The sequence below is a fragment of the Macaca nemestrina genome, chromosome 4, assembly GCF_043159975.1.
Source record: "Macaca nemestrina isolate mMacNem1 chromosome 4, mMacNem.hap1, whole genome shotgun sequence".
Lineage (NCBI taxonomy): Eukaryota > Metazoa > Chordata > Mammalia > Primates > Cercopithecidae > Macaca > Macaca nemestrina.
The window spans coordinates 150643394-150656493 of NC_092128.1; the positions used below are offsets into that span (position 1 = coordinate 150643394).

At 57.2% G+C, this 13100-nt stretch overlaps 1 protein-coding gene across 1 annotated transcript in view; it reads left to right on the forward strand.

Annotated features, from left to right (window-relative positions):
* The window catches only part of LOC105497371 (trinucleotide repeat containing 18), a 124623-nt gene that overhangs the window by 35696 nt on the left and 75827 nt on the right, over window positions 1-13100 (forward strand). Inside the window, 4 exon segments of the mRNA XM_071095381.1 lie at window positions 10135-10237; window positions 10583-10788; window positions 11166-11312; window positions 12237-12427. Coding sequence (XP_070951482.1) covers window positions 10135-10237; window positions 10583-10788; window positions 11166-11312; window positions 12237-12427 — 647 coding nt within the window.

Genomic DNA, 13100 nt, shown 5'->3' on the forward strand with positions numbered 1-13100 from the left:
AACTCCTGACCTCAGGTGACCCACCCATCTTGGCCTTCCAAAGTGCTGGGATTACAGGCATGAGCCACTGCGCCTGGCCTGTTTTATTTATTTATTTTTTTGAGACGGAGTCTCGCTCTGTCACCCAGGCTGGAGTGCAGTGGCCGGATCTCAGCTCACTGCAAGCTCCGCCTCCCGGGTTCACGCCATTCTCCGGCCTCAGCCTCCCGAGTAGCTGGGACTACAGGCGCCCGCCACCTCGCCCGGCTAGTTTTTTTTGTATTTCTTAATAGAGACGGGGTTTCACCGTGTTAGCCAGGATGGTCTCGATCTCCTGACCTCGTGATCCGCCCGTCTCGGCCTCCCAAAGTGCTGGGATTACAGGCTTGAGCCACCGCGCCCGGCCTATTTTTTAGTTTATAAATTATTATTTTGTCTTAGAGATAGGGTCTTGCTCTGTCGCACAGGCTGTGGTGCAGTGGTGCAATCATAGCTTAGTGTAGCCTTGACCTCCTGGGTTCAAGTGATCCTCCCGCCTCAGCCTCCCAAGTATCTGGGACCGCAGGTATGTGCCACCACACCTGACTAATTTTTTCTTTTTCTTTTTTTTTTTGGAGACAGAGTCTTGCACTGTTGCCCACACTGGAGTACTGTGGTGCCATCTTGGCTCACTGCAATCTCCACCTCCTGGGTTCAAGCAATTCTGCCTCAATCTCCCCAGTAGCTGGGATTACAGGCGTGCATCACCACGCCTGGCTAATTTTTGTATTTTAAGTAGAGATGGGGTTTTGCCATATTGGCCAGGCTGGTCTCAGACTCCTGACCTCAGGTGATCTGCCTGCCTTGGCCTCCCAAAGTGCTGGGATTACAGGCGCGAGCCACTGGGCCCAGCCAATTTTTTCATTTTTTTGTAGAGACAGGGTCCTCTTGTGTTGCCCAGGCTGGTCTCGAACTCCTGGCCTCAAGTGTTCCTGCTCTGGCCTCCCAAATTGCTGGGCTTACTTACAGGGGTGGCCACCACTGTGCCCGACCACAACTTGAGTTTTTATTTTTTTAAACTGTTGCTGCCAGGCAGGCCTGGGTGACAGAATGAAACCCTATCTCAGGAAAAAATAAAACTAAAATTAAAAGAATAAGAAGGTTGATAATTTCAGTAGGGGAGGATAGTGCATTTCTGTAAGTTTTGAGCGTTTCTGCAGAGCTTGGCTGGCAGTCAAATTTCCTGTGTCCCTTCTTGTCTAGTTTGCTGTTGGGATTCCTCCTGGGATTTTGGGGGGAGTTCACATCTGAGGTGTGTTTGTTGGAACTCCTGACTTGGTCTGTCTGGAAGGTGGCCCACTGTTGAGCCAAGACCCCCGCCTGAGACTGTGTTTAGCCTGCGTGGTGTGAGGTTGCAGGCTGGAGTAAGGGCCAGGGAAGTGATGTTCGTCTGCTTCTAGCTCGTGGGACTTCTTGACAGTCAGCCTCTGCCCCCAGCCCCCTGAGCCCAGCCCACGTCCCATGCTCACTTGCTGGGAGCTCACACCTGTCCCAGTGTCTGGGTCCTTGTTTGTGGCACCCACAGGACTCCTTTCCCTTCGTGTCCCAGACTCTACTACTGCAGGCTGCATAGGCACCATGGGTGTCTATCTTCTGGGGCTCCGTCCTTCCCCAGCCTGGCCTTCCAGGCCTACCTGGGCTTGGACCTTGGTCCATGGCAAGTGGCATGGCTGGGTCCTGTCACCACCACCTCCTACTTCCACTGTCTCAACCTTGTTTTCCCAGACAGCCCAGGAGAGCACAGGCCACCCTCGTCACACCAGCCCTGCCTCCCCAATGTTCGTGTACACCATGGCTGCAGAGGACCCTGTAGATGCCACTCTGTTCTCCTCCCAGAGTCCACCCCGACCCGCTACTCTGAGGATGGGAGTCTGGGCCTCTCTGGCTGAATCTCCTACTTGTGTTACTTTTTTTTTTTTTGAGACGGAGTCTTGCTCTGTTACCCAGGCTGGAGTGCAGTGGCACGATCTCAGCTCACTGCAACCTCCGCCTCCCGGGTTCAAGCGGTTCTTCTGCCTCAGCCTCCCAAGTAGCTGGGACTACAGGCACGCGCCACCGCACTTGGCTAATTTTTGTATTTTTTAGTAGAGACAGGGTTTCACCATGTTGGCCAGGCCAGTCTCAAACTCCTGACCTCAAGTAATCCGCCCGCCTTGGCCTCCCAAAGTGCTGGGATTACAGGCATGAGCCACCGCATCCGGCTTTTTTATTTTTTTGAAACAGAGTTTTGCTCTGTTGCCCAGGCTGGAATGCAGTGGCACGATCTTGGCTCACTGCAACCTCTGCCTCTCGGGTGCAAGTGATTCTCCTGCCTCAGCCTCATGAGTAGCTGGGGTCACAGGCACCTGCCACCATGCCCAGCTAATTTTGTATTTTTTAGGTAGAGATGGGGTTTCACTATGTTGGTCAGGCTGGTCTCGAACTCCTAACCTCAAGGGATCTGCCCGCCTTGGCCTTCCGAAGTGCTGGGATTACAGGCGTGAGCCACTGCGCCTGGCCAGCTGTGTCACTTTCCCACCACCTTGACGCGTGCCCCAGCCGGTCCTGGGTATGTGATGCTGGACCTCCTGCCTGCAGCGCCCTTCCCACTTCCTGCACGGCCACGTCTCCTCATCCTCTGTGCCTTCACCTCCCCGTGGAGCCACCTTGGATGGGGGCTGCTTTGGCCGAGCTCCAGATGCTCCTGCCTTCTGGGGATGGCCCTGGAGTCTTTGGATTTTGAGTTGGGAGGTGGGGCTCTGTCAGGCTTGTCTTGGAATTCTCTTCATCCAGCAGGACTGGCTCAGTGAGCGATGCTCAGTGAGTGTTTGCTGACTGACTGAATGAGCACACGGTCCTGTGTGGAGCTCCGGGGAGCCAGGGAAGCCCTGCTACACTCTGACCCTGGGGCTTTGCACGAGAATCGGCCTTATTCTGGGACAGAAGGAGGAAGCGGCCAATAGCCCTTGGATTGGAGGTGGCCAGCTTGGTGATAGAAAAGTCTCCTGCCCAGAGCTTTGGGGCTGGGGGGCCCTGGGAGGCAGGAGATCTCTTTGAGCCTTTCTCTGGAAGGATCCTCCTGTCGCATGGGGTGGCACCTTTGTTGGGGGCTCACGGTCAGTGGAGTCCATCTGAGATCCCAGAGTACCTGTCTGTGTGCAAGAGGCCGTGAATGTGTGTGTGTGGAGGGGAGGGGGACAATGTGAATGTGAGAGAGGGAGGGAGGGTGTGCCAGAAGTTTGGGATGAGATGTTTGGGGATTTATCTGAAGCCGCCCTTCTCTGTTGGTGCTGATGTTTGAAAGTAGGTGACTGGTTGGGGGCCGGGCATGGTGGCTCACGCCTGTAATCCCAGCACTTCGGAAGGCCAAAATAGGAGGATCACTTGAGCTTAGGAGTTTAAGGCCAGCCTGGGCAACCTAGCAAGACCTCGTCTCTACAAAAAATAAAATAAAAATAGTCTGGGCGTGGTGGCTCAAACCTGTAATCCCAGCACTTTGGTAGACCGAGGCAGGTGGATCACCCGAGGTCAGGAGTTTGAGATCAGCCTGGCTAACGTGGTAAAACCGCATCTCTACTAACTAAAAATACAAAATTAGCTGAGCATGGTGGCACATACCTGTAATCCCAGCTATCTGAGAGGCTGAGGCAGGAGAATCGCTTGAACCCGGGAGGAGGAAGTTGCAGTGAGCTGAGATCGTGCCATTGCACTCCAGCCTGGGCAACAGAGCGAAACTCCACCTCAAAAAATGAAAAAATAAAAAATAAAAAAATCATCTGGGTATGCTGGTGTGTCTGTAGTCCCAGCTACTCAGGAGGCTGAAGTCGGAGGATAGTTTGAGCCCGGGAGGTCAGGGCTGCACTGAACTATGCTTGTACTACTGCACTCCAGTCTGGGCAACAGAGTGAGACCCCGTCTCTAAAAGGATAAAAAAGTACGTGGCTGGATTCTTTCTGTCCTTAAAAAAAAAAATCCCATAAGAAGTGGTCATTTCTCTCTGGGCAGCCCAGTCTGAATGCTGAGCAGCTTTGAAAGGAGGGAGGAGAGAGACGCACTGGGATGCCTGTGCCTGGGCAGTTCTCCCAGCTGAGGACAGTCAGGTTGTCACCCTGGTCTCCTGGGGTCTCGCCCCAGTCTCTTGCTTTTTGGAGCGAGCCCTCTGCCTCTGTCAATGGTTTTAAGTCCAGGCTCTGCCCTTTGTAGCTACGTAACCTCGAACAAGAGCCTTGAGCCCTCTCGGCTCTGGGGGCAGCTCATCTGCTTGATCCCAGGTAGGCTGACGGGCACATAGTGGGCCTCTCTCTCATCTGCTCATATTTAGGCATTAGGGTCTTAGAGTGCGCCTGCCTGTGCAGGGGAGCCCTGGGTCCTCCTGTCCTCACATAGGATCTAGGTCTGGCCTTAGGCTGTCTTGGACCTTGAGATGGATGAAGGACAGGCATTGCCTACATTTGTGAGCCCCACGCAGTCAGAGCCCCCACGCCCGAGAACCCAGGAACCCTAAGAGTCATTCTTGCTAGATGCAGCGACTCATGCCTGTAATTCCAGCTCTTTGGGAGGCCAAGGTGGGTAGATCGCTTGAGCTCAGGAGTTGGAGACTAGTGTGGGCAACACAGTGAAACCCCAGCTCTAAAAAAAAAAAAAAAAAAAAAAAAGCCAGGCACGGTGGCTCACGCCTATAATCCCAGCACGTTGGGAGGCTGAGGCGCGTGGATCACAAGGTCAGGAGTTCAAGACCAGCCTGGCCAAGATGGTGAAACCCCATCGCTACTAAAAATACCAAAAAAATTAGCAGGGCGTGGTGGCGGGCGCCTGTAATCACAGCTACTTGGGAGGCTGAGGCAGAGAATCGCTTGAATCCGGGAGGTGGAGGTTGCAGTGAGCTGAGATCATGCCACTGCACTCCAGCCTGGGTGACAGAGTGAGACTCCACCTCAAAAAAATAATAATAATAATAAAATAAAAATAAACGATCCGAGCATAGTGGCGTGGCACCTGTAGTCCCAGCTACAGGGAGGCTGAGGCAGGGGAGGATCACTTGAGCCCAGCAGGTCGAGGCTGCAGTGAGATTGCACCACTGCGCTCCAACCTGGGTGACAGAGTAAGATCCTGTCCCCCAACCGCCCCCCAGAAAAGAAAGCAATCATTGCCATTGAGCCAGCAGCCTGTATGAACAGACAGCTCCATGAGGCCTCCTGTGAGGACATGGACCTGTGCAGAGGAGGGGCTGTTACTCTCCCCAGGCCTGGGGAGACTGAGGCCTGCAGGGATGAGGCAAGGCTGAGTGGGGAACCCTGAGCTGAGCTTTGTCTCTCCCACCTCTTCACTGGCCCATCACCTCTAGGGTGGGACCAGGTCTGGGAGGGAGGGGCTGTGGGGATGTCCCCACCTCCAGCATCACAGGGGGTGGCTGGGGGTGCAGAGCCAGGTGTACGCCATGGTGTTGGTGACAAGCCTGCTGGGGCCTCTATCCCTTCACGGCCCCCCCACCATCCACTTCCCCGGACCCCTGGAGAGCAACCCTATCTGGAGCTGTTCAGAGAGAGGCCAGGAAGGGGTTGCCATGGGAACGGGGCCTCTGTGTGATCCTCGGGCTCCTAATGGCTGCATTGTGGGGCGTGTGACCTGTGATGGGGGTCGTTAGCGCTGCAGACTGGGGGGCTTTTGCTGCACGACACCCTCACCCCACCATGGGCCCTGGGGTGGGGCTGGGCCTCTGGGCGGCCTGCAGATAGGGGACAGCAGTGACGTGGCTAGACAGGGCCGTGTGGCACTCCCTACATGGGGCCGTGTATGTTGGCAGTCAGCAGGGCCGACTTGGACGCTGATCCCAGCCATGACGCGTCCATGTTAGTCTTGTGACCTGGGCGTGTGTCTTTATCTCCCTGTGCCTCAGCTTCCTCATCTGGAAGATAGGGATGAGGGCTGGGATCTGCCTCCTGGGTTGATGGTGATTGAGTTCATGTGTGCAAAGTGGCCTGGTGCCCTACTGGGCACAGGGACAGCCTCTGTTTATTTATCCACTTTATCTTATTTTTAATTTATTTTTATTTTATTTTATTTATTTGATGGAGTCTGGCTCTGTCGCCCAGGCTGGAGTGCAGTGGTGTGATCTTGGTTCACTGCAACCTCCCTCTCCCAGGTTCAAGTGATACTCCTGCCTCAGCCTTCTGAATAGCTGGGATTACAGGCACCTGCCACCATGCCCAGCTAATTTTTGTTTTTTGTTTTGTTTTTTTTTGTTTTTTTGAGACGGAGTCTCGTTCTGTCGCCCAGGCTGGAGTGCAGTGGCCGGATCTCAGCTCACTGCAAGCTCCGCCTCCCGAGTTTACACCATTCTCCTGCCTCAGCCTCCCGAGTAGCTGGGACTACAGGCGCCCGCCACCTCGCCCAGCTAGTTTTTTGTATTTTTTAGTAGAGACGGGGTTTCACTGGGTTAGCCAGGATGGTCTCGATCTCCTGACCTCGTGATCCGCCCGTCTCGGCCTCCCAAAGTGCTGGGATTACAGGCTTGAGCCACCGTGCCCGGCCAATTTTTGTATTTTTAGTAGAGACAGGGTTTCACCATGTTAGCCACTCTGCTCTTGAACTTCTGACCTTGGGTGATCCGCCCACCTTGGCCTCTCAAAGTGCTGGGATTCCAGGCGTGAACCACCATGCCCGACCTGAGTTTACTTCTCTTTCTTTCAGTCTTTCCTTCTTTCTTTCCTTCTTTTTTTCTATTCTTTCTCTCTTTTTTTCTTTTTTTGGAGACAAGGTCTCACTCCGTCGCCCAGGTTGGAGTTCAGTGGTTCTGTCATGGCTCACTGCAGCCTTTAGAACACAGATAGTGTTCAATAAGCAGAATAGCTGTGTGGAATCAAGAGAAGCGTGATGGAGCAGAGGTGGTCAGGGGGGGCTTCCTGGAGGAGGTGGCACTTGAAGCTGAGCTCTGATGGTGGAGGTCCAGGTGGTGGGAATGGTGTGTGTGTGGCCCAGAGGTGGGGAAGGGAAGAGTGTGACATGTGCAGAGAGGGTGGGGCACCCTTGAGGGGCCAGCCAGGTCCCCACTTGGCCCCATGGGGTGACAGATGGGACCAGGATTAGAGCAGATGGGGGGGGCGACAGAGTGAGGAGGGTAGAGCAGGAGCCTGGCAGGGGTAGGGGACAGAGGGCTCACTATATCTCTTCAGAGGCCAACCACATTTGCAGGGAGCAGCCTGGGGCTGTGACCCTTGAGGCCCTGAGGGGGGCAGGTGCTCTGAGAGGGGGCTGGCGAGTAGACTGGCTTCGGTGGCAGGTGGCGCCCAGGATGGAAGCCCCTGAGACCATTCGCAGTGACAGCCGGGACAGTCGGGGGCACAGAGGACTTGGGGCTGAGCCCAGGCTGCACGCTCAGTGCCCGCCTCTTCTGGGGGTACCAGGAGTGCCCTGTGCTCAAAATTTGTCCCAGACTCCAGGAGGAGCCAGGGGACGTGAGGGTGGCCCCTTCAGGTGGCTGAGCCTCCGGGATTCTGTAAGCTGGAACGGCTGTCTCCCCTGGGAGAAAGAAGCTTGAGCTCATGACCCGATTTCTCAGCACAGCTGTGGGACTCTGGGGTGGCCCTCTGTTGTCCCAGTCCTGCCCGAGACCTGTCACTGCCCTTCTGGGCCTCAGTTTCCCCGTGAGGTCCCCAGGCAGGGCCCCTTTCAGTCCCGACTAAGGGGTGCCTTGTGAGCTCAGGTTCTCCTTTGATACAGGAGCGACACTGTTGGAGGTCCAGGTGGGCCTGGAGGCCCATGTCCAGCCGCCCTCATCGACATGCCCCTCCTGGTGCCGGGCTGCTCAGCTGTCCCTCCATACACTCGGTCCTGCAGGCATCTGGGCCGGCATGACTGTGCCCCTCTCTGGGTTCCTTTCTTCTGCTTCTGGGACGGGTGGATTCCCACCTTCCTCCTGGCTAATTTTTTATGTTTTTGTAGAGGTGGGGACTCACTGTGTTCCCCAGGTTGGTCTCAAACTCCTGGACTCCAGTGATGCTCCCACCTCGGCCTCCCAAAGTGCTGGGATTACAGGTGTAAGCCATTCTGCTGAGCCTGGGGCACTGCTCATTAGGAGCTCCCGGTATTTGGGGGTGTGGGAAGGGAGAGATGAGAGGAGAAGCTTGATTCCAAGGTTCCTCACCCATTAGGGTCATGGCTGTGGAGCCACTGTAGACCCCAGCTAGGGCAGCTGGGTGGGGACCTTGTCTCCAGCAGAAGGATAGTGTCTCTGTGCTGGGGGCTGAGCCCCTGACACTGCTGCTGGCAGTGCTGGACTGGGCCCTTGGGGGTGGCTGATGGCCGGTATCTGCCCGCAGTAGCCCTGGGTAGGAGGACCTAGCTCCCAGCCCACCCCTCTTCCTGGCAGCCCTGGGAAGGCCGGCCCCGAGGGGAGTATCAACCATGCCTCAGCCTGTGCGAGTGGCACCCGGGAGCCGACGGGCAGGTTTCTGAGCTGCACACCTGGTGGCCTCTGCCGTGGTGCTCAGCTTCCTCCCGTGCCCTCGCCTGTCCGGTGTGTCCCATCTCTGGCTCATAGTGTTAAACACTCAAAGAGGGGCCCAGGGCAGGGTGGCAGGGACGAGGAGGGACCGAGAGGGACAGACAGGGCTCCTGCCACTCCACCGCTCCCCGTCCCCTCTCCTCTGGTGACCATCCATGTGCCAGGCCTGGGACTCAGGGGCTGGCCATGGGGAGGGACAGGGATGGGTGAGCCTGGTGGCATCTCCCACTCTGGGGGCCAAGGCCACCCCCTCCACCCAAGTGGATAATGTTCTTTGGGTTTACTTTTCTGTCTTAATTATTTTTTCTTTAGAGTCTGGGTCTCGCTCTGTCACCCAGGCTGGAGTGAAGTGGTGCAATCATGATAGGGAATCGCTGCAGCCTCGACTTCCTAGGCACAAGCGATCCTCCCACCTCAGCCTCCTGAGTAGCTGGGACTACTGGTGCATGCCACTATGCCTGTCTAAATTTTTATTTGGGTTTTTTTTTTCTTTTTGAGATGGAGTCTCGTTTTGTCTGTTGTCCAGGCTAGAGTGCACTGGGGCAATCTCGGCTCACTGCAACCTCTGCCTCCTGGGTTCAAAAGATTCTCCTGCCTCAGCCTCCCGAGTAGCTGGGATTGCAGGGCGCACACCACTACGTCCGGCTAATTTTTGTATTTTTTTAGTAGAGATGGGATTTCGCCATGTTGGCTAGGCTGGTCTCGAACTCCTGACCTCAGGTGATCCACACCCCCCTTGGCCTCCCAAAGTGCTGGGATTACAGGCGTGAGCCACCTTGCGCAGCTAGCCATGTGTATTTAAACTGTCTTGGGACACACAGGCCTGCATGGTTGGGACCACAGCCTGGCTTAATGTGACCCAGGTCTGGCTAGTTTTTGGGTTGTGGTTTTTTTTCCATTTGGACTCTGCCCTATCCTCACCAAACCGCAGCTCAGAATCTGCTTTCCCATCATTAAAACAGCATTAGTGGCTGGGCGCGGTGCCTGTAATCCCAGCACTTTGGGAGGCCAAGATGGGTGGATCATGAGGTCAGGAGATCGAGACCATCCTGGCAAACCTGGTGAAACCCCGTCTCTACTAAAAATATTAAAAAAATTAGCCGGGCGTGGTGGCGGGCGCCTGTAGTCCCAGCTACTCGGGAGGCTGAGGCAGGAGAATGGCGTGAACTGGGAGGCGGAGCTTGCAGTGAGCCGAGATCGAGCCACTTTACTCCAGCCTGGGCGACAGAGCGAGACTCCGTCTCAAGTAAAAAAAAAAAAAAGTAAAATAGCATTAGCAAGTGCACCTAGCCTCACGTTTCATTGTTATGTGACAGGTTTTACGACATTTTCTTATAATATCCATGGCTGTTGTTCTAATTATTGCCACGGTTGCCTGTCTAGGGAACATAGGCCTTTTGGATGGGGGATGACAGAAGGGATGGATGATTCCTGGCCCTGAGAAACCCCGATTGGGGTTTGGGGGAGCTTGGTGTGTCATAAGGAAAGGTGTTGGGGTGAAGGTACTGCACAGATGGCTGTGCAGGACCGTTGGGACTCTGGGGGGCCCAGGGAGGGGTGAGGGCAGTGGGACCAGTGGGTCTGGGGTGGGCTGGGCGCTGGCTGGGGGCTCACTTCCGCCTGTCCCCCTGCAGGACACGGCCGAGCAGATGAGGACTGTGTGGATGACCGGGCCAGACACCGGGAGGAACGGCTGCTCGGGGCGCGGCTGGACCGGGATCAGGAGAAGCTGCTCAGGTGAGGGCATTGGGGGAGACTGAGGGTCTGGGGGGTGTCTGGGAGCCCCTGGAGGTGAGGGGCAGCTGGACGACCCCAGGTGGGCTTCGCCCCTTGACCCACGGATGCTGTGGTACTGAGAGCGGGAGCTGCCCTGATCCTCAGCACTGGGCCAGCCCTGCCCAGGCCAGATGACCCCACGACCCCTTCCAGTGAGTCTGGAAGGCCCTGGGAGGCCCTTCAGTTCCGAGCAGTGGTTGTCCTGACTCATGGCCTGGTGGCAAACAGTTCCTTGGGGCAACCCCCTTCTCCCTCTCGTCCCCTGGCTGTCCGAGCTGTCGCTGACACCTGTGATCCTCCTTCCAGAGAGAGTAAGGAGCTGGCTGACCTGGCCCGCCTGCACCCTACCAGCTGTGCTCCTAACGGCCTGAACCCCAACCTCATGGTGACAGGGGGCCCGGCGCTGGCGGGCTCGGGTCGCTGGTCTGCCGACCCCGCAGCCCACCTGGCCACGCACCCCTGGTTACCCCGCTCGGGCAGCACATCCATGTGGCTCGCCGGACACCCCTACGGTGAGTGTGGGGTGCAGGGACTCTCCCCTTCTCTGAGGGAGGGGTGGGAGGGGGCGGGTGCAGGACAAGAGCTCAGGGCTGACTCCTGCCTGCCATTTCCTGGGGGTCCTGGGCCTGGCCTCCACTTTTGTCCCAAGAAGGAATGATAATGGCTTCTGCCTCATGGGGCCCCTCTGCCATACCTGTTCGGGGCAGATGCCCAATGCGGGTGGCTCTGTGAGGTTCTTTGCAGCCAGCGAACATCCCTGTCCCTTGGCTTCTCCACTGGAGGCCCCAGGAGGTTCAGGACTTGGGAGATGGTGCTGGGCTGGGGCCGCCCGAGGACAAACCGCCTGGGGTCCCCCAGCACTGACTCAGACCTGGGCTTCTCCTCCTAGGCTTGGGCCCCCCATCTCTGCACCAGGGCATGGCCCCTGCGTTCCCACCCGGCCTTGGAGGCTCCCTGCCATCGGCCTACCAGTTCGTCAGGGACCCCCAGTCGGGCCAGCTGGTGGTCATTCCCAGCGATCATCTGCCTCACTTTGGTAAGTGGACCCTCTGGGTGGCTACCGTGGGCCAGGCTGGCCGTGCCCAGCGAGGTGGGCTCTGATGCCAAGGGCCTCCCGCTGAGGGGTGGCGGCCGGCAGATCCGGGGTTTGGGGAGGCGGACTGGGGTTCAGAGAGAACATCTGTTGCCAGCGTTATAAAGCCTTGGGGTCTTTGTTGCAATGAGCTCCTGCCCAAAAACTCCACAAAGAGAAGCAAGACAGGCAGCCCTGGGTGGGGGCTGGGATTCCCCTTACCTGGCGCCACCGTCTCCTCGAATCCACGTCGAAGGCCGCTGGAGGCTGGGCGCGGTGGCCCAAGCCTGTAATCCCAGCACTTTGGGAGGCCGAGACGGGCGGATCACGAGGTCAGGAGATCGAGACCATCCTGGCTAACACGGTGAAACCCCGTCTCTACTAAAAAATACAAAAAAACTAGCCGAGCGAGGTGGCGGGTGCCTGTAGTCCCAGCTACTTGGGAGACTGAGGCAGGAGAATGGCGTGAACCCGGGAGGCAGAGCTTGCAGTGAGCTGAGATCCGGCCACTGCACTCCAGCCTGGGCAACAGAGCGAGACTCCGTCTCAAAAAAAAAAGACGATCACTGGGAGGGGCGGGAGAAGGTGTTCCCTGGGTCCTCACAGTGGACCTCTTACACGTCTGCATGCTGACCTGCTCTGGTTGTCAGGCTGTGGGGACATCCCATCCCAGGTGTGGACAGGGCTGTGTTCCCGGGCCTGGGGTGCACATGTGGCCTATGGAGGACAGGACAAGCTTCCTGCCCCTAGGGAGCAGCCGGGGGCCCTGCAGAGCCCAGCTCCCCGCTGTGTGTGTGGCCCCTCTCTGGCCTCGGCTTCCCCTCTGTAAATGGGCATGGTGGTGCAGCATCAGGCCGCAGGTGCAGCACACTGTCTGTGTCCCCGCAGCGGAGCTGATGGAGCGGGCCACCGTGCCACCCCTCTGGCCCGCCCTGTACCCGCCAGGCCGCAGCCCTCTGCACCATGCACAGCAGCTGCAGCTCTTCTCGCAGCAGCACTTCCTGCGGCAGCAGGAGTTCCTGTACCTGCAGCAGCAGGCGGCCCAGGCCTTGGAACTGCAGAGGAGCGCCCAGCTGGTGGTGAGTCGGGGAGGATGAGGCGCAGCTCCCTCTGGGGGCCCCATGGGTGATGAGGCAGATGAGTCAGCCAGCAGAAACTCCAGACAGTTACAGGGAGGGAGAAAACAGCAGAGGGGCAGGTGGTCAGGGAGGGCTTCCTGGTGGAGGCAGCACTGGAACAGAGACCTGGAACCGTCTGTGGAAAAGCTCTCCAGGCAGAGGGAGCTGTGAACAGAGGTAGACGGAGCCTGGAAGGGCAGGGTGCAGGAACAAGGGGGAAACCAAGGCAGAGAGGTGGCCTTGGGGACTGGGGAAGGGTGATTGGATGCTGAAGGAGTCCAGTGGGCTCCCGCTGTTGCCTGAGCCCAGCCTGGCCTCTTCTCTCTAGGTGGCCTCTTGGAGAGGCACAAGGAGGCCTGGCCAGCTGTCTCTTGATGGCATGGTCCCATAAGATAGGGTACAGGAGGAGTCTGCTCTGGAGGAGTCGGCCCAGGTGGTACATACAGCAAGGAGCTCTCAGAGCCTGAGCCCCAGTTCTGAATCTTAGCTCTGCCAGGCCTGGCTGTGTGCTCATGGGGAAGTACCTTTACTTCTCTGGGCTTCAAGTTTCCTCTCCTAGAAACAGATGCTAGCGTTGTGTAGTCCTTGGGTTGCTAAATGTAACTGTTTAGTAATCGGGAGAGTGGCCTGTCTT